Consider the following 21,901-nt stretch of genomic DNA (forward strand, 5'->3'; position numbering starts at 1 on the left):
TATTATTAATTCAGAAAAGCACGAAAATGCATACAATTTCACTATTCGCCACACATTCTGATTTTTTAATGTGAATGTCAGTTTGTGTGTGTCGAATAGTGAAATTGTATGCATTTCCGTACTTTTCTGAATTAATAATATGAATTCATAGAGCTATTTCGGACGTTTGAGGCCGGCCTAACATGAAACTGGATCGACTGTTGGTCCCTGAAAACCGCCACGTAGCAAATCTCATCGAAATCCATGGACTTATCCTAACACATGAAAAATACGTACTACACTCATTCAGACTTAATAAGGCAAGTGGTAAAATATTTTTGAGTGGTTCGAATAGATAAATATTGTTGCACTTGACTGTACACAATAAAGTAACTCAATAAATCGAGAGTACAATCAACTGAATTTGGAGTGGGTGTGTAGAGCATCTCCACAGCAACCCCAAAATTGAATTTATGTAATTTCACGTAGACACTCAATAAACAAGAGGCCAAAAAATATGCTGCGGTTATTATCATTGAATAAGTTAGCTACGGCTAGTTATGTTAATAATTGTCGCCAGAACGCGAGCACTACATTGCAGTCGGCTCCCTCGTCCGAAAAATGTTGGATAAGTGTTAAATGCCTTTTCCTAAGTAGCAAGAGGACGTTCTTCACCAAACAACAGCGACAGATTTTGATCAACGACATGACGGGACGTTTTTCTCACGAGGTAATTTTTTCACGGCGGTTTCATTCATGATAAAATTTTACACCTTATTCTGCGTGCCGTGCTGTATACTCAAAAATGTTCTATTTTGTAATAGGGCGTTATTATAGATATTCAGCGATATGCTAATAAAATAAAAATGATATTCATTAACAGATTATTTATTAAATCACATTTATAATCTTCTTTTCTTACATTTATTTGCAGCAACAGATCAAAAATGCTAAAAATGGTCAACAGTTTGTGCGTGGGTACTATGTATAATTATTTTTTTTCAGTTTCCGTTGCAACATTCGATAGATTCAAAACTACTTTAATTCATCGGTTAAAAGTAGGAAATTTAAAGCATTGCAAATGACACAAAATTATCACTTCACTTTGACAGGTAAAATATAAAATACAGTCTTAAAAGTAAAAGTAGTACATAACTTATATTTAAATCATTTAAGCGATAGTTTCTTATGTACACGGTAGGTAAATAATAAAATAAAGGTTAACTACTTACACAGTTTAAGTATTAAGTAAGCCTTCATAGCACCTATGTTATATATTTTTTTTTTATATAAACTACTAAAATATTAAGATTGGTACAGGAGCCATTCGAATGATTGCCATTGAGATTGATCATCAGAGAGCGCGTTAAATGATTAACTACTAAAATTTACTCGAAGCCTGAAAAGACTTCGAATGAATTGCGCTAAATACATTTTTTTTAATTGCACTGCAATTCAACTTAAAATTATCATAAAATATAACCTAATAATTAGCACTTTGAGAGTTAGGGCTTCTTACAAACAAGTGGAAATAGAAACTAAAAGCAAAGAGAAATATTATAATATTAATATTATTATTAGGCGTTTGCTTTACATGTTGGTTTCTTGATTTCTTTTTATTTAAGACGTCAACACAGGACAGTAAATGACCGGGCATAATTAAAGTAATTATCAAAATAAAATTAGCCCTACATAAATATTATAACGGAGTACGGTCAAATACGAAATGTGTAGATAATCTCTTACAATAGACAATTCCACTAGCTTAAACGAATTTTAGTCTTCGCTCTAGAATATGTTATAAATTAATAATTTGGAGAAGACTAGGATATTCTCTAAAAATCGTATGACCATCTAAAACGCATTCCTTTGGTAAATCTAAAAAAACTACGACTTTCTTACAAGCATAATATTTTATGATAAAATATTGCGGGAAATGTGAATTATAATAGAATAGACGGATTATTTGGCGCATTAACAAATATGGAAAATATGAAAAGTTCTGTATAATGCGACTATAAAAATATGTGATCTAAATTGCGCGTATTTGCATAGACATGGAATTTGCATTTTATAATTTTTATTACACATCTCGATAAAAAGGAATATTTTTTTTGGCTAATTATAATTATGCAAGCTAAATGTGATGTTATTTCGAAGTAGAAATATAGCGAAATAAGTGCATTCATGTTATGTATATTGCAATCCACGATATCACAAAATTGTAAGATCACATCGCATTATTTCTATGACGTTGCGGTTAGATTGAACTTATAACAAAGTACCAGATTAATTTTACGCAATAAATTCTGGAAAATTGCTAATTTGTGTATACAGTGCCAGTGCCATATTGTCTGAATGTTCGTTAAAAGTATCTTTAAAAGTAAACATACAAAGCAAGTAAATTACGATTATGGTTATCTAAACTTCTCTTAAATACCTTTTACTATCCCTCAGTCTGTTAAAATGTCATACATGCATCCATTGAAGAAATGGTCGTGTATTTTCTTCCATTACAAATTTCTTCAATTCAATCCCCGATCCCATTTTAATTATATCTCTAATTCATTACGTTTATAAGTCAAGAGATAATTATTTTTTTCTTATATTTACATATCGCATCGAGGAGGCACAAAGCTAGCTTTTTTATAACAACAATATTTTTAGTAGGTGCCTTACGCTTTCATATTTTGTAAGTCATTTTTACCCAATTTTAACAATAGTATCCGCTACGAACTGCCGTGGTCTTACCACAAAAACTTAATACATCGCCTAAAAGGACAGTTTTGTATGAACTGTGCCAACCAGACATGTTCAACGAGTATCTATATGTTATGGTAACGTGGCTGATCTCTGTCTTTTACGAGGAAAGCAGCATTTTAAACCCGGAGAAATCCGAGGGTAGTTTCAAAATTAAATTTATACTTTATTACAATTGAAAGTGCAAAAAATATACATACAAAAAGCTAATCCCTGTGCCATCCCGTCCACTCGACTGCGCTGACGACACTTACGTAGTACCAAACCGTCTGTAGGTAAATATTCAGCGTTTTTGTCCTTTAATTACCTTTTCGGCAAGTATTATTAAAAGAGATGATGCTGAGGTTTAATTTTATGAAGACTATAACAACAATATTGACGCTAAATCGAGCGTGATCAAAATTCTTGCTAACTGTCCTTCCATTGCGGTAATGAGGGTTTCTGTGTGTGGCGCTAGTACCGTAAAGTCCGATTAACAACTTTGATATTTTGCATCATGAGAATCAAACCGCCACTCTTTACTAAACAAATTTTGTAACCTCTCAAAAATGACACTCTTCACGCATATATATGTACGCGTTATTGTACAAAATAAGTAAACACTAAGCTGACATATTTTGTTTAAAATGACGTTTTGATTCTCAATATGCGATTTGTGTTTGGGATTGGTTAAATAACGAACCAATCGCAAGCAAAACTGCAACGTCTGACAGACCTCACGATACTAACGCCATCTAGCGATCCGAAATCCTCATCCTTTAGATTGTTCTTCCGTTGTGCTAATAAACGTGTAATGGGATGGTACTGTTTAACCAAGCTATCACTACACCCGGGCACAGAACAGATAGGTACAGAAGTCAATCACATGTATGTACAGTCAGCATCAAAACTAGCTATACACTTTCGTACTTTGTCGTTTTACAGCCACGTACTAAACGCCATGCAAGGTTGTCAAAGTGTCAATGCGACAGAGTAAAAAAGTGATCCGCTGCCTGTACTTCACTTTTCATACCTACGCTCGGCGGTCGCTCTAGGGTTGTCAATTATGGTTTATGCACAATAAACTGTCGTGGTAGTTGGACTCGTATCTAGTTGATTGATTTATTGTTGAGAATGAAACAAGAAGAATGGAAATATAAATTAATAACTAAAATATTTTAATTTTAATGTCATTGTTACCACTGGTAGCTTAAAAAACAACCATCCACTAAACAGTTATAGGTAATAACTTTTTATTGTTGCTCCATTATTGCACAAAAAAGTTCACAGATGCGTGTCTCAAGCGGATGGCACTCGCGCTCGCACTGCAGGGCTAACTACGAAACTCGAAGTTCGTGTCGTGCGGTCCCTCTGACACTTATACTATTTAATACGAGAGTGAGAGGGACGGTACGATACGAAATTCTAGTTTCGAGTTTCGTAGTGGCCCTGCTGGTCCCAACCGGTCCGAGATATCATGTCCGTGAGCGTGAGCGTGTGCGTTGCTCGAGCGCACTTTGTATGTAGATTGATTTCTGTACCTATCTTGTTTTGTGACCCGGGTGTATTGTATAGCAGTTCACACGTTCACCTTTCCAGCATCTTCAACCAATAGGTTACACGTTGACGGCGTCTCAGGAGCGGTCGCGCGGCACTGGCCGGCGGAGCAGGAGCGCGGAGTCGGCCGACACAATCGGCAGCTCGTTGGCACAGTGATACTTGATCAGGTGCGGCACGCTCTCGAATACACGGTCTTTTGTTCGCACCTGCGTGACACAATATTATTATGGCAATATAGACAAGTATACCTATACACACAGGCAATATTTAGCTATGAGAAAAATTGATTCAGTTGAAAATGAGAATTATTGTGACTTTACCCGACTGCCCGAAGGAGGGTTATGTTTTTGAAAAATCTCTTGGGGGGATTCTCATACAAAATAGTGACATTTAGAGCGTTTCCGCAATACAACTATCCGAATCCGTGAAAATACGGTCCGGAGTCGTCGTAAAACTATTTTTATAACACGCTCGTAAACAGTGTCGTAGCATGCAGGCTACCTTGGTTGCAACCCCCCAAATAAAACCCTCGACCTTAATGTTTGTCATGAAACCCAAGGTCGGTAAATGAGTCATTGCGCGTACAATTTTTCTTGTCATGAAGCCCGTGGTCGGTAAATGAGTCATTGCGCGTACAAATTTTCTTGTCATGAAGCTCAAGGTCGGTAAATGAGTCAGTGCCCGTACTGATGGCGCTGCGCGCGCTGGCCCACGCACACGCAGCTCAGGCACATGCTGCGGGAGGGGGAGGGGGAGGGCGGCGCTGCCAAGAGCGCAGCCTAAGGTATTTGGAACAATTAATATTTCCTTTTACAAATATAAAATTTTACTCGCAAATGTGGTGAAAAACATTGTATGTCGCACGGGCGGTACTAGAATTACGAGCATCGACTCATTAAAGCCTTCTAATAGACCCTCGTTCGTAATTCCTTATTTACCGCCCTTAAGACACAATGTACTATTGTATGGTGAAATCGGATGACAGAAATAGGATCTAGTGCGTAAACTACCATGCAAATAGTACGAGTACTTCAGTCCGTATTTTCACTGATTCGAATCGGACTTGTGCAAAACCGCTCTTATGTGGAATTGTAGCACAAAGTGTAGGTAGTGCCACGAGAGTTAAAGTGAATGATTACACACACAGCTACATGAAGAACTGATTGCAAAGAGAATAATGAGTGAATGTCAAAATCCATGACATGTTCTTGTGTGCGTAACCTTAACTCTGGTGGCACTAGCTATAACGTCGCGATGACAGGTATATAGGCCGAGTGTCGGCTGTAGAACGTACCACCCCGTTAGGATCGACCAGCAACAGGTGCTTGTGGACGCCGCGCCGCGCGCCCGTCAGCACGAACTGGCCCGGGCACGCCGCAGACTCGCGCACTAGGAACTCGCCGTCTTCACACACCAACTGTTAAACAATACAATACAAATATTCTTTTCACTTCCCATGCTCGTAAAGTTCATGTTTATGCTGGATCTAGGCGACATAAAATGACTTTTTATGCTCTAGTGCATAAAGTAAAATCTTCGTCTAAGACCAAGGAAATCAGGTGTTAACAGCCACAAACAAAAAAGTTTCTATGTTATCCATACTAATATTGTAAATGCGAAAGTGTGTGTGTTTGTATGTTTGTGTGTATGTTTGTCCGTCTTTCACGTCGAAACAGAGCGACGGATCGACGTGATTTTTGACATAGAGATAGTTGATGGGCCAGAGAGTGACATAGGCTACTTTATATCCCGGAAAAATGCACAGTTCCCGAGGGAACAGCGCGCGATAACCGAATTCCACGCAGGCAAAGCCGCGGGCAAAAGCTAGTTTTTAATAATTTTTAATTTGTATGAAATAATAAAACTAAATATTTATAATTATATGTATTAGCAATGCACGAAAAATAAAAGGTACATAGTAAGTGAACAATGTTTCCACTGTTGTTATTTCATCTCCTCGCCATCGAAGTGAAAAGCAGAGTGTAAAACTCGAGCATTACCGGCTCGGGTGGCTATATGAACGTCTCGGGTAAATTGTACAATCTACTATTATTGGACACCGTAAAACTGCCACCATAAAATTTCGTATTAGCTCCGCTGGCTGGGTAGCCATTATTTTATTCAGTTGTTTTATAGGGTAAAGAAAGCTTTTGTGTTTAGACACAAAATAATTTTATATTCTGCATTTTTTCCCCCCAAAATGTGATGAAAATCATTGTGTGTATCACGAGCCGTAAGGGGATTACAAACTCGAGTCATTAAATAGACTCGTTAGTAATCCCTTCTTACGCCGCTTAATGCACAATGTGCTATAATCAACATACATGACATTTGGCATTTAGTTAGTTATCTTATCAACAAACCTTTTCAGCGGTGCTCCGAGCTATGGGCCCGTGGAACCAGGGCTCGCGGGCCAGTAGCGCGGCCTGCTCGCGCGCCGACAGCGGCTCGGGCTCCGCTGACGCCGCCGCCGCAGCAGCCGCCGCACCCGCCGGCGCCGCCGACACCGGCGCTGCCGTGAACGGCTCTATCAAACAACGATAAATAGATTAAGACGCTAATATTAGCTTCACTAAAAAAAAGCCATGGTGGCCTATGGTTTGACCTATGGCCTCTCAAGCAGAAAATCGTGGGTTCCATCAAACCCCCGGCTCATACCTCTGAAATTTCTTTGAATTTGGAATTCATGTGCGAAATTATATTTGAAATTTACCATGAGCTGTACGATGAAGGAAAACGTCGTGAGGAAACCTGCACAAACCTGCGAAGCAATCCAATGGTGTGTGTGAAGTTGCCAATCCGCACTGGGCCCGCATGGGAACTACGGCCCAAGCCCTCATTCTGAGAGGAGGCCTGTGCCCAGCAGGGGGCCGTATATAGGCTGGGATGGCATGGCTTTAGCTTCACTTGTAACTATGTAGCGCAGGCACGCTTTTGGTTTTAACGGCACACTTTTCGTGCATCAAAGTTTCACGGCATACCAGTAAAAATAGCCAAGTGCGAGTCGGAATGGCGCGTAGAGGGTTCCATACAGTATACCCATAATAGTATAGGTAACATAACGGACAGCGGAGGCTTATTAATTGCACAAGCCACGCGTCAGTTGTTTTCGTACCATTTTCTCATTAAAATAGCTATTCATGGTTTCAATACAGCATACAGTTCGCGGCAATCGCGGCACACTTAAAAATTTACACGGCACACTAGTACATATTAAACACCCAAGACCCGAGAGCAAACATTCGTATTTTTTTCATACAAATATCTGCCCCGACACGGGAATCGAACCCGGGACCTCAAGCTTCGTAGTCAGGTTCTCTAACCACTAGGCCATCTGGTCGTCTAAAGTATGATGATAGAGTCGGAAGATAGACACTGGAACTCCAACACAGATCAATGTAACTTAGCTTGGGTGTATTTTGACCAAGGTTGGTTTCCAGGGTGTGATATCAACCTTACTTGCCTTCCTTAGGGAGTAGTGAGGCAGGCACTGTAACTCCAATACAGAACGACGAAACCTAGCCGTATTTGGGCTTGTCTGATGATGAAGCAGTTAGGCAGTCGCTATTAAAGTGTGTTTTTTAGTTTTTTAAACTATAATTATAGATCTTGTAATTAGACATTACAACGGATAGTGGTTTAATCTATGGCCTTTCAAGTAGGGAGTCGCGGATTCAAGCCTGGACATGCTCCTCTGAGTTTTCGAAATTTATGTGCAAAATTACATTTAAAATTTACCATGAGCTTTACGGTGAAGGAAAACCAATGAGGAAACCTAAGACACACTTAGGAAGAAATTCTTGGTGTGTATGAAATTCCCAATCCGCACGAGGCCCGCGTAAAACCAAGCCCACACATTCTGAGAGGCAGCTTATGCCCTCCCTCCAGTGGGATGTAGCATCAAAGAAACTCAATCGCGTAACAGCGTGGAATCTTTGTGCTACTGATATCATTATTGACATCTGCAAAAGATCATAGCGAAGTTGATTATGAAAAGGGTCCATCCTGTAGGGCTACTATGAAATTCGAAAATCGAGTATCGTGCCATCCCTGTCACTCTCGTATTAAATAATTTAGGCGTCGGCGGGACGGTACGATACGAACTTCGATTTCCGAATTTCGTAGTAGCCCTGCTGGTACACGATTCAGTTTCCTCAACTGTATATTATATAGGCTGAGATGATGAGGTATAGGTAGTCTCAAAAGAGTTGAAGTGAATGATTACATACACAGCTATATGAAGAATTGATTGCATAAAAGGAGAATGAATGAAATTACACGTTCTTGTGTGCATGACCTCAACTATGGTGGCACTACCATTAGGAGTGGGATGGTGTGATGCAATACTAACGCATGTCGAATATGTCCGTATGGTGGTTTGGCAGCAGCGCGGTGGGCGGCGTCCGCGGGGGCGGGGTCTGGTTCACGTAGTGTCGGACGCTCTCCTCGCACCTGCAACGTAAAATAAGCACACTGTCATTGTTACTTAGATTTTTTTTTATGTAATAGCAGACAAACGAGCAGACGGTTCACCAGATGTTAAGTGATTAACGTCTCCCATAGACATCCGCAGTACTGTTAGGACTGCAGATGTGTTGCCGGCCTTGCAAGATATGGTACACTCACTTTTTGAAGGTAGCCATATCGTAAAAAGTTGGAAAACCTGTTAAAATTGCATGTGCGAGGTAAAAAGGAACGCCTAAACGGCACGGTGGATGATCGCTACCATCAAGATGATGTAGACGAAAGCTACTTTAATGCCGAGTAGTGTGATGGTGGAATTTAGCAGCCGGAATCAGCCTAAAGAGTTCATCGGAGCACTCCCCGTTGTAGACCCGGTGGAGAGCTAGAGGGTCAAGTTTCCCAGTAAGTATTGATCACCGATAATACGAGCCGCCCTACGCTGTAGTGTAATGTAAACGAACAAGTGGGAGGAGCCGGTATTATGGCTTCAATTATTTTTTAAGTGATAACAACATTTTTTACTTATTTTTATCGATCTGAAGAAAACTAGACTCAAGAGTATAAAATTTTATAAGAGTATAAGTACTTATTACATATATTCTATGTCTAACAAACACGACCTGTCACTTTATCGCTAATCCTATCTAAAAGGGCGCCAAAGGTATGACTATTCATCTCCAATATTTGATGATTGAATATAGATATAGTTAAGACGTTTCACTTAACGTTAACTAAAGGGACCCCATACATCCTTGTATTTTTTTTCGTCAATTTTATATTGTAATTTATACAACAATACAATATAATACAAAGACTCCTTATTGTACACCAGAAATAGTAAGCAATACAGAAAACAGATACACAGAGAGAAAAATACAAGGTAAGCAATAGGCGGCCTTATCGCTTAAGATTTACATCCTTGTATTTTTTGTCAATTTTATATTTTATTTTAAAAAATACCCTTTATGCCAAGTACAGAAAACAGATTACAAGGTAAGCAATAGGCGCCTTATCGCTTAAGATTTTTGTATTTTGGCAATGATGGTCTTTCCGAAACCGCTCGCTGGTAGTTTAAAAAAGTAACTTGTTAAAAACCCCTCTGGCGCCCTACTTGCAGAACAGAATAAACATTTTGAATTTTGATTTAACTTTTAAAGACTTATCCCGTAAGTATTCTATGCCTTTCAACGCCAAAAGCAGTCGCCCGGGGCGCGTAGACGGCTAAGGCCGGCCATGTCCCTAGTAGTAGGACTCACGATGATATAGGCGCGAGAGAGGCGAGGGGCGGCGGCGGCGGGTGCCTCGCTGGGGCGTGGTCCGGCGGCATCTTGTCCGGCATGTCGTTGTAATATTCCCGGTCCTCCAGCGCCGCCGCGCCCGGCGCGCCCGCCGGCGTGCGGGACCCGTTCAGGTTCAGACTGTGGACATTGGTTTAAGAAATAAGTAGATCAGCTAGCCCAGCCAGTGGACTGTAACATAGCATTGTAACAACTTGATTCCCACCAGGTAAAATATTTTTTTAAGTGACTGAGATGTTGCATCCAAGACATACCAAACTCACAATTAGGGCCAGATTTAGGGAGAGGACGTTCAGGGTACAGCTCCAACGCCCCCAAATAATGTAATAATAAATATCATGGGACAATTGACACCAATTGACCTAGTCCAAAACTAAGCAAAACTTGTATAATAGGCAATGGATAAACATACTTATATGGATAAATACATACTTAAATACATATTAAACGTTCAAGCCCTGAGAGCAAACAGCTGTTTTACACCTTACAGGCCTCTACTTCTTCATTTCCTCAAGGCCTCGAGCGAGACCTCCAAATCTGGCCCTACTTTTGCGTCTTTCACTGTCTAGGTTGCCTAAACCAAATGTATACTCCTTGCCACCAATAGTTAGTTTATTTAGAGGTTCCCAGTTTGAATTCTGATTGGAACAGGAACTCTATGATATATACAAGTTGTTTGAACCCAAGTCCCTATTTATTAGGCCCAGTATTCATACTACAAATATTATGTAGTTTGGAACAATGGTGGACATTTTTATACTGACTTCATGATTTATAGAAATTGTAGGAAAAACATTAAATAAAAGCTTTATTACAAAAATAATAAGGGCAATAAACATATTAAATGATATTGTAACGGATAACTCACGTCTGAAATCGAGTTTAGCTCGACATACTGCATCCATTACAAAGACATTAGATAAAGATGACAAAGTCAGACAGCTCAATGGTATAACTATAAGAATATCCATTGTTAGAAAACTTAAAGAATTAATAACATGTTATTGACTCTAATTGATGTATTTATTAATTCATCTCAACCTCCAATTGACAATAAATCACAGTAAAAAATTGTTTGCCCATCAGCCGGTAAAGTCATAAATCCTTAAACATTGAGGTATTTTAAATCCTGTTTTCTTGAAGAGCATTCAACTTGAAGTTGTTACACCATTTTAAACCTTACACAAGTGCAACAAAGTCTGCAATGCATTAACATTACACATCTGTGCATTATAAGCATGCAAAATACGAATAGCACACTACTTGCAAATTGAACAGATCTGCTATTGAGTCATCTTAATTTATCAGCCATGTACACATAGCAGGCCAGTTAATTGATAGCTTTATCTGACCAGTGAGTCACAAGCTTAGCAAACATTTGTCCACACTGGATTATATTGATTGCTAAATTTACTAGCACATATTTGTCATATTTTGTGGAACTATGTATGTTGATGATGTCATTTGAGGAAAATGTAACTTTCACCTGTGATTTTTACAAGCAGTCACACAATGCACTAACCTAACTAACTAATATAACTTTGTGTAACTGAGGAAATAAATAACATAAACTAAAATAAGAAATAACTTTAATTTCTTAAACATTATGGAATTCAGAAGGTCATTCAAACTTAAATTTTAAAGTTACACAATTTGTTTATAAATATTGTTTATTTTATATTTTTATTTATAAAACAAAAACAATTTTGCAAAACAAATGCATGTGAATGTTCTGATTTCATTTTATCTCAAAGCAGTATAACAAAGAACACATTTTTGAACAGAGAATTGTTTATTAGCAAATTGCTTTTTATCCATGAGTTTGTCAATGTGTCATATTATAACACATCCAGTGCCATGAACCCGACAATAGCGTTTTCTGTTTTTAGGCAGTTTTTGCTAGAAAGAGCAAAATGGATAGCAATATGTGGTTGAGAATATGTTAACTAGAAAAAACTACTTACGAGGATGGTTTGGTTAAGAACTCCTTAAAGCGCAGTTCAAAAGCTTGACCAATTGTTGCGATAACATCCTGTGCCAATCTCCCACCACACTCCAAAACATAGCACGCTCGCCATTCAGAAGGTGGGGCTGACTTAGCCACATATGCAACAAAGTCTAAGGAGTCTGCATCACCTCCAGATGCAAACGACACTCTTGGCATGTCATGACGAGCCACTGTCTCACTTCCCTCGAGCGCAGCTAAAGTTATGGCTTTGGAAGAAACTGTCAGAGCTACATTCGCACCAGAATGGGACATGCGAGGTTTGGCTGCTAAGGCTCGAGCTGCTGCTTGGCACACTCGCCGTTTCTTGTCTGCAGACCTTAAGCCAGCTGCGGCACAAACTCGGGCAATACATTCCCTGTAAATAACAGAATATATATACAGTACAACCAGAATGTTAATGTGGCTCAGGACTTATCTATTTTTGTTTCCTTGAAGATCCAAATGAGAAAGAAAAAGAAATCCAATCTTTTGTTACGAGTTTTGAACAACATTAGCAATCTAACTTAAGTAAATGAAACTAACAACATATGAACACAGATTTTTATTATTATAAGGAAGCAAACGTGGCAGTTTTTGCTTTTTCCTTAAATTTTTACTGTAGCTTTGCAACAGTTTATTTAAGATCTTTTTCAATACAATACAATTAATATTTTATGGAGTGCACACTCACTTTGCAACTTGAGATCTAGTGTCGAAATCCAACTTTTTCATAGATGTAAGCACCTCCATGCAGCCAATGTACTGCAAAATAAATTCACACCAACATTTAGAATGTGCATAACTTAAGAAGGCATATTTGCGTCACCGAGAACTTCCTGTTGTGATCAAAATGTTTCAAGTAAGGCAGGAATGTCGCGGGGTTCCTTACCCTGACAGCATACGTTATTCCGTCGCTCGCGAGCACGGAATCAGGATGCAGCCAGCCCCTCGCCGGCTTTGCTACAAACGCCCCATTCTCCGCCATCTCCGAGCCACTATAAGAGCACTAATACCACCAATAACCAATTTTCTTCACACTTCGCCTACTCTCAGTTATTTTAAATGCGCTTTCATTATGATTCAAATCATTAATTCACAGACATCGGTGCACTTGTCGCCAACGAATACACTTGCGCATAACAAGTTTCAATAAATTCAGTCTATTAGGAAATCGCTATGTTTTATTATGTGAAAGCGTGTGAATAGAAGAACAATTAACAATTGTGTTTAAAAAATAAATTCCACACAATCACAAAAGTTATAACTTTTTTGACAGGATTCATAACGAATACAGATAACACTAAAACACAGCATACCACAGGATTTCTAAAGAATAGTGCGAATGTTTGGTACATTCGCTGGACGTCTTGACATTTGTTTCGTGATGTTGGCTAAGTAGTCTAGTTTTATTTTCCAACTTTTTTTATTTTATTTTTTTATTTGTTGGAAGAAACACAAGGTCTCCTGAGATCACCACCGCCGAAAAAATCTGCAACACAGGGGCAATGCGTTGTAACCTAGAGGCCTAAGGGATACTCAATGCATTATTTCACCGGCTGTTTACTCTCATCGCCGAACACAACAGTGCAAGCACTGCTGCTTCACGGCAGGATTAGCAAGCAAGATGGTGGTAGCAATCCGGTCGGACCTTGCACAAGGTCCTACCACCTGCAAAACAACCTCTAATTACCTTATTTTACTTCGTTATTTCCAAAACACAGGTTTAATTTAGGAAGAAACAGCGTCTTTAAAAATGTCTCGTACAGTGTCACTGTTTTTTTTAAATTTCGAGTTCAAGAACTATATAACTGCCGAAAAAATGGTAACAAAAGAAAATGGCTGAATTTAATAAAAAACGTTCAGTAACACTTTAAACTGTAATTTACTACTTATATAAAGCTTCATTGCATTAGACTTTTTTTATTGATGTAATATATTTTTTTTAAACTAAATTATTATTTCTAATGAAATGGCATGATGAGTCGTTCAAAAAAAAAACAAGTAAGTATCGCGGGAAAGTACAATTGTACTCGTACAAGGGCAAAAACTTTAAACTTTGAAACCGTGCCCAAGCATTTAGTTTAATATTTTAATAATTTTGCTTTATTTCCTCGCATTATTGGAGAAAAGCACTATATTATATATGCCTCAGCGGAAATGGCAATTCGTGGATTCGTATTTATTGACGCACTCAGGCTACGCTTCGTCCGTCAAATCATCCGTCAAATTCAAATCATTTATTCAGTAAATGGGCCGCAATGGGCACTTTTACACGTCATTTTATAAACTACCAGCGCTTTCGGAAAGACCATCATTGCCAAGAAGAATGCGCCGCAAGAAATTTGGCAGAAAGGCATTTTTTTTAAATAAAATAATTACAAATAAAATACTTAAAAACTACAGTATACGATTAAATAAAAATAAAAAATAATAATAATACGAGTACGGGGATGTATGGGGTCCCTTAGTTAAAAAACTAATCACTAACTATTATCTACGTTCAGTGGAAGTGTAGACTGCTTCCACCGTCATAAATATTAAAATAATAAAAAATAATAATTTAATTATGAAATTTACATTTCAGGTCAAGTAACCATTAAGCTTTTGGATTCCGAAGGCAAGCTCACGTCTGCCGCCCCCAAAGTTAGCTCACACGCACTCATGTCATGCTCTGAAAGCAGAGCGGTACCGAGGACATGGTTTTGCTTCCGTTCCCATAAGCTCTATGGGATCGTCTTGGGAACTTCGACGTCGCGAGCCTGTGACTAGAAATTAAACTAAAAATATACAAGTTTAAAATACAGCCTTAAATATAGCAAGGGGATGTATATGGTCCCTGAGTTAATAATAAAATTACTATATAGCAAGGGGATGTAGAAAGTCCCAGAGTTAATAATAAAATTCCTAATCTAAATAATTCAGAGATGTCTCTAAATATCAAAGCAAACTAACTAAATTAATTAAATTATACAATCATCAGAGGTGTAAAACGCCTCCAATGTCAAAAATTAATAATAATTATTAATTAATATTAAGTATGGCAGTCGAATTGAAATTCTGGGATATTCCAAATACTTACCCACGGGAATTGTAGGTACTTGAGTGCTAATAAATATTTAAGAATATGAAGTAGGTACTTACAAACTTACATTACGGAAACGGTATTTTATAACAAATTTAGTAACATTATTTAACATAATTTAAAAAGTTTTAATCACTTTCTTAAAAAAGCCAAAGTCAAAGTATCTTTATTCAATTTAGGCTAGGTATAACAAGCACTTATGAATGCCATAAAAATCTACCACCGGTTCGGAAAAACCTCTGTTGAAAAGAGTCCGGCAAGAAACTCAACGAGGTATATTATTTACATAGTACGTTATGTAAGGGTTCTGTATTGTATCTTAATCGAGTCCTTGCTTTGCTGGTAACTAAATAGGTAATCGATCCAATCGTAAACTTATAAATGCGAAACAAATAAATTTTATTGTAATCCCAAAAGCTGCTTGGAAGGCGGAGACTCCCGTTTTCGAGAATCGTTTGGTTATTTATGCCTTTAGCTAAGTAAAAAAGTTTGTACAACCAAGTAAAGCTTTATGTTGTTTAGGTTGGGTCCCGAGAATTCTGCAATCTTGGAGGGTATGTACTTACTTGATTTAGCTGGATCCAGCTGACTCACATTAAATTCTTATTCTATTTTTATTCTACTACTGATACCTATGGGTTCATTCATAATCATTACTCATCACATTTTTTTTCGCAACTTACATAACAGAGAATGATAGATACCTAGACTAAATATAAATAAAGGATTGAAAAGTAGTAGTAGTGAAGTAATATTTAGGTAGTGATAAATAAACAATTAAACGATAAACCATAAATTTATAGATTTCTAATGAGTTTATTTTGAAATTTGATAGTGATTATGAAAAGAAAACCACGAATGTATCTCATCAACCTGTATCTACTATACTTATAGACTCTGGCCAGCGAAAGCTGTCCACGCATTTTTTTACGAAACTAATCTGGTATCATTTTTGAGACTGTCAAAATTGACATATTGTCTCTAACTCGGCTTAGGCAATTTTGATATTTCAGCTTTAAGAAATACTACCATCTTCAAAATGGAAAATGATATAAGATTATGTTAGAGCACAGAATAAGTAGTTAGACTTAGATGAATGATTGGTCTCGCGCGCCCAATCAGTCATCTAAGTAGTTAGAGTTAAAATATTTGTAGATATATTCAATGCCAATCTGGTCCAAATGGTCCAAAAATTGATGCGCCTGGACTATACGTAAATGGGCACTGACAAAGGTCATACATAAAATTTACCAAGGGACTACTAAAGTGCATCATCAACTTTCACACATTACTATACGAGTAATGCATGTTGATGCAGCTTGAAGTCTTAAGTACTTATAATTTAATAGGTGTATACATATGATTTTTTTTTAATAAAGATCTAAGTATCAACATCGTTTAATCAGTGGACAGCTAGTGTTGTCAGCCTCATTTTTAGGGTTCCGTAGTCAAAATGGCAAAAACGGAACTCTTATAGTTTCGCCATGTCTGTCTGTCTGTCTGTCCGTCCGCGGCTTTGCTCAGGGACTATCAATGCTAGAAAGCTGTAATTTTGCACGAATATATATGTAAACTATGCCGATAAAATGGTACAATATATATATTTTTTAAAGTTTTTAGAGTACCTACCTCCCATAGACGTAAAGTAGAGTTGATTTTTTTTTCTCATCCAATCTTGTAGTGTGGGGTATCGTTAGATAGATCTTTTAAAACCATAGGGGGCTACTAAAACGATTTTTCGATTCAGTGATTTGTTTGCAAAATATTCAACTTTAAAGTGAAAATTTTCATTAGAGTCGAGCGTTAAAAACGATAGCCCTCATTCTTAGTAGTTTAAGAGTAAATAGCAGCGTATAAGGTATAAAATATACTTTAACTTGGAATATTCCGTACAAAATGCGAAATCCTTAGAAAAATATTACAAAATTTTTTCGCAATGGCTACGGAACCCTATTTCCGACACGCTCTTGGCCGGTTTTTTATAATTTGCCGCAGTTTGTCTGGGACAGCTTTCGTTGGCCAGAGTCACAGGCCAGAGTCTACCTGTTATACGAGTACTTTCGACTTAGACAAGTCACCAAAAAAAATAGTTGGACGGTAAAGAGTAAATTGCGAGAGGTTGGCTATTAGCATAATGTCCCAAAAGGTTTTCTCCGACGCTTTCAACAAACCCTGTGTATTTTTGGCCTGAGCTCGTCTAATTCAAATTAGGGTCAGATAATTGAATCAGGGCTGTCCCAAAAGGTCGACCCTTGTGAATTTCAACGCAAATTATTCTCACTTAGCGTTTACATAAGCGATGTTAATTTTTTACAAGAAACAAGTTTTAAGTGTCAGTAGGATGAAGTGTCAGATGTGAAACATCCTATTCTTAACAATAGTACTTAGTAAAGCTTTCGTGAGATATATTTGAATTGAATAAAATTACAAAAATCAAATGGGGCACCATCAGGCGGGGCAGTGCCGAGGCGCCTCCGACGTGAATGCACTATGAAAAAAAACTTCCGAAAAGATTGAAACAAGTTTTACAACGGTGACCTGACTAGCAGGGCTACTCCGAAACTCGAAACACGAAGTTCGTGTCGTGCGGTCCCTCTGAAACTTATACTATTTAATACGAGAGCGAGAGGGACCGCACGACACGAACCTCGAGTTTCGAGTTTCGGAGTAGCCCTGCAGCGGGGTTACTACAAAATTCGAAAATCGAAGTTCGTGTCGTTCCGTCCCTCTGACGCTTATACCACTTACGGTATACGCTTGTACGGTAGTACTATTAGTTATTCTCTTCTACTATTGAATACGAGAGTGAGAGGGACGGTACGATACGAATTTCGATTTTTGAATTTCGGAGTAGGCCCTCTGACTTATCCTCCTGCGGCTCAAGTAAAATTTTTGTTTTACGAGTATCTTCTTCTAATATAAAATTCTCTTGTGACCAAACTTCTCCGAAACAGCTTGACCAATTTTTATGTTTTTTTTTGGTATATTCGGTAGGTCTGGGAATAGGATGTAAACAATTTTTCATACTGCTACGCGGACGGAGTCGCGGGCAACAGCTAATCTAATATATAAAATTCTCGTGTCACAGTGTTTGTGACCAAACTCCTCCGAAACGGCTTGACAGACTTTTATTAATTTTTTTGTGTATATTCGGTAGGGTTGAGAACAGGACGTACCTAAACTATTTTTCATAATTCTACGCAGACGGAGTCGCGGGCAACAGCTAGTACAGAGGTTTTGAACTGGTGTACCGCGGCGCACCAGTTTGCCGCGTATACTTTCAGATGTGCCGCGATTGCCGCGACCGCGAAGTGTATGGTGCATTGAATTGAAATCATGAATAGCTCTTTTAATGAGAAAGTAGTACGAAAACAACTGACGCGTGGCGTGTGCGATTCGCGTTGTCATTACCCTTAGTACTTATAAGTTTTCGGTTACAAAATACGTCTCGATCGCGTTCGCGTTAAAATCTCAATTTGTATGGAAACACGAACAGCGCCTCTAGCGGAACGTTTGCGATGTTCGTGTTTCCATACAAATTGAGATTTTAACGCGAACGCGATCGAGACGTATTTTGAAAGCGAAAACTTACACTAAGGGTACAGGTTGTAATGGTAACGGAGCGGAATCACAGAATAGATAACGCGGAAGGAATGGCGGTGCGAGTGGAACCCTCTACTCGCCAGTCCGACTCGCACTTGGCTATATTTTACTGGTGTGCCGTGAAACTGCGATGAACAAAAAGCGTGCCGTTAAAACCAAAAGGTTGAAATCGCCTGAACTAGTAATTTATAAACATGAAACTTTGTCACTTAAATAGGAAAGAGTTCGATGTCACTTATGTAGGTAGAATATGTCCTATAAATGGAACACTGGGCGGCAGGGAGCTAAAATCGTGAGATGAATCGTTAAAATTTTGTAATTTTATTTAAATGCAAGTAACTTTAATTTTAGGATCAGCCATAGCCAATCTCACCCATCCTGTCTTGTCTATCATATCCATGCTCATAACAAGGTGTTAATCCTACTGAATACCTCAGATACCTCAAGTGTCTTTTTATAGGGTTCTTACCAAAGGGTGACAAATGGAGTCCTATTAATGTTGCTACACTGTCCGTTTGTCCATTTGTCTATCTGATATAGAGCTGTATCGTAGAAACGTAATAGATACGAGTAGACAGATATATACATACTTTGTACATAATGTATTTCAATGTTTGTTGATTTTATTTTTTCTTTTTTTGTACAATAAAGTGTTAACATACTATGTATTTCTATTGCCGCTACAACAACAAATAATAAAACACTGAATCGAAAAATCTTCTTAGCAATTCCCTAATGGTTTTATAAGACTTATCCAACAATACCCCACACTATAGATAGAGCTGGATGAGAAAAAAAATCACCCCCAATTTACTTCTATGGGAGGTACCCTAAAAAGTCGTAGTCATAGTTGTCGGCATAGTTTACATATATATCTGTGCAAAATTACAGCTTTCTAGCATTGATAGTCCCTGAGCAAAGCCGCGGACGGACAGACAGACAGACATGGCGAAACTATAAGGGTTCCGTTTTTGCCATTTTGGCTCCGGAACCCTAAAAACCTTCATGACTATACTTGGTTTGGATAGGTATTCAACTAAATGTAAACAAACTTCAGCTGCCAGATTTGGTAGGTACATTTAAGGATTTCAACATGTAATAGCTTTAAACGAGCTATTCTTATATATATATATATATATATATATGTAATATCTCAGAATCTCGGAAACGGGTCCAACGATTTAGATGAAATTTGGTATGTAGGGGTTTTCGGAGATGACAAATCGATCTAGCATGGTCTTATCTTATCTCTGGGAAAACGCTTATTAACGAGTTTTAGCCCGAGCAACGGTCGGTCGCCCAGGTACTTATAATACAAACTAGACTAGTGTATTTCAATACAGAAATGTAAATGTTTAAATAGTTTAATGGGGGAATTTCAATATTTAAGACACCAATTGACGTTGTTTTGTTTACATTTAGTTAAATACCTATCCAAACCAAGTTATAGTGTTTGTTGATTCCGACAAAAAGGTTAAGCGTTACGTAGAACTCGAAATCCCGGCTTTAACAGTATTTTCTGCACTACCCAGCAATTCTACAGGGACTCCTACTTATTGAACGGAAGTCAATAAAGCGCTATTCCGACAATTTCGGTTGGCCCCTGCGGTCCTATTACAAAGTTGTTTTTTTTTATATTTTTATCGAATGTAAAGGCAATGTTGATAATTTGCAACTACTTGTTTACCTCTAAGTTTAAATTATGGATCACCAGCTAGGGTTAAACCGAGTTCTTCACAATTTTAAAAACACAAGTAGCAAATTATTTAGAGATTACAAGAAAAGGTCCGCAAATCTCTATTTATATTACAGATACACTAATGTGTAACTTAATCTATTAATTAGGCATTAATGAACGGGGAAAGGATTCCCAAATCTTAGTTTATGTAGGTACATATTACAGGAAAGTAACACTCGTAGAGTGATAGTATAAATTAATATGACGTACCTACCTACCTACTTTACATAATTAGAGCTTACATGCCTGCTCATTACTTACTTACGAGTAAATGGGCCTTTCTGAAAAGAGTTACTTGGGCAAACAAAACTAAATTAAAAGGAAGCAAAATTACTTTACGAAGTACGCAGGTGTGAAGGTTTAAGTTTTCTAGCAAACAAAGGTGTAGGAAAACCTTGGAAGTTTTATTATTGTTTGCCAGCAAGTCCCTAGGAAGGCCAAATCTGTTGTTGCACATGAATAACAAAGTTACGTCGTTTAGGAGTTATGTCCCGCGGTGGATAAACGTTTACTTTTATTGTCCGAATCAACCCCCGGACGTTAGCGTAATCGCCGCCGCGAGAATTGAGCTACGACCGGCCTCTGTCACACCGAATTGCTGCATCATCAGAAAATAAATCCATTCTTTGACATACCCCTACTAAAAGTCCGTAGTTTTTTGAAAAGTACTGTTCCATTCTGATATAAACTCGCTTTGGGCTCAGACCATAGTTACAAATCTAGTACCTAAATGTTTAGTGCAAAGATGATATCAATATTCGTTTTCAAAAGGTTTCCTGCACAAAGCGTGTCGTAGACTTTTGCGCCGCTCATTTTACCGCCCAGCGGTGCAAAAGGCGCCCTTCGTAGCGCGTAGCATCACGGCGTAGCTTCAGGGCGGATGGCGCGTGCGTGCGTCGCGTCAGTCGGTCGCAGCCTCGCGACGCCGCACCACGCACGGCATGCGTCACGGTCGTCGCAACCAACAGCACAGAATATCCACACTACACCGCGCGCCCCTGTGAGTAAACAACACAGTAAAACATTAAGGCGTAGAGATATTTCCAGTCACAAGTTACTTTTTAATTCATAAACATGGTCTCCAATGCACGTGCACGCTTGCCGGCGTCGCACAGTAACAAATGAGCGGTTCGTTCGATAGCCCACTGCCCCTGTGAAAGGTTCACAAGTACGCCCTTCTGAAGGGTTGTGCTGAATTCAGATTAATAGGCTTTGTATCGGATGCTCGGAGATTTATGTTCGGCAGTTAGAGGCTTTCGCTACTGAATTTGTACCGGCTTTGAGAAGCCGAGTCTTCCTGTACGTGGTTTACTTCGAATGTTAGACTCGTGTCGTTTGCTTGCAGTTTTTAGTGTTTTTATCCCTTTTCAATATTAATAAACACAGGTTAAATTGTATCTCAGTCATTAGATAAGTATTTCATTTATCTACGTAGACAGACGAGAAAGCTA

At 38.3% G+C, this 21,901-nt stretch overlaps 2 protein-coding genes across 3 annotated transcripts in view; one reads left to right on the top strand and one right to left on the bottom strand.

Moving 5' to 3' along the window:
- Positions 1 to 851: 851 nt before the first annotated feature.
- Shc (SHC-adaptor protein) lies at positions 852 to 13,305 on the bottom strand. Its single transcript, XM_074101216.1, has 8 exons — positions 12,917 to 13,305; positions 12,719 to 12,789; positions 12,005 to 12,403; positions 9,999 to 10,160; positions 8,630 to 8,730; positions 6,642 to 6,805; positions 5,573 to 5,695; positions 852 to 4,484 (listed from the first exon to the last, which is right to left on the bottom strand). The coding sequence occupies exons 1-8, from the start codon at positions 13,010 to 13,012 to the stop codon at positions 4,353 to 4,355; spliced, it is 1,248 nt and encodes a 415-aa protein (XP_073957317.1). The 5' UTR covers positions 13,013 to 13,305; the 3' UTR covers positions 852 to 4,352.
- Positions 13,306 to 21,202: 7,897 nt separating this feature from the next.
- The window catches only part of LOC141437626 (uncharacterized), a 28,463-nt gene continuing 27,764 nt past the window's right edge, over positions 21,203 to 21,901 (top strand). For both annotated transcript variants that reach the window (XM_074101074.1, XM_074101075.1), the window contains exon 1: positions 21,203 to 21,450. The gene's annotated coding sequence lies outside the window, so the exon portion shown is untranslated. The remainder of the gene's footprint in view (positions 21,451 to 21,901) is intronic.

The sequence above is a fragment of the Choristoneura fumiferana genome, chromosome 18, assembly GCF_025370935.1.
Source record: "Choristoneura fumiferana chromosome 18, NRCan_CFum_1, whole genome shotgun sequence".
NCBI classification, from domain to species: Eukaryota; Metazoa; Arthropoda; class Insecta; order Lepidoptera; family Tortricidae; genus Choristoneura; species Choristoneura fumiferana.

Coding starts and splice junctions, on each gene's coding strand:
- Shc (XM_074101216.1), bottom strand. CDS start 13,012: ATGGCGGAGAATGGGGCGTTTGTAGCAAAGCCGGCGAGGGGCTGGCTG. Junction 12,790..12,916: donor GAATAACGTATGCTGTCAGG/GTAAGGAACCCC, acceptor TTTATTTTGCAG/TACATTGGCTGCATGGAGGT. Junction 5,696..6,641: donor CTCGGAGCACCGCTGAAAAG/GTTTGTTGATAA, acceptor ATTGTTTAACAG/TTGGTGTGTGAAGACGGCGA.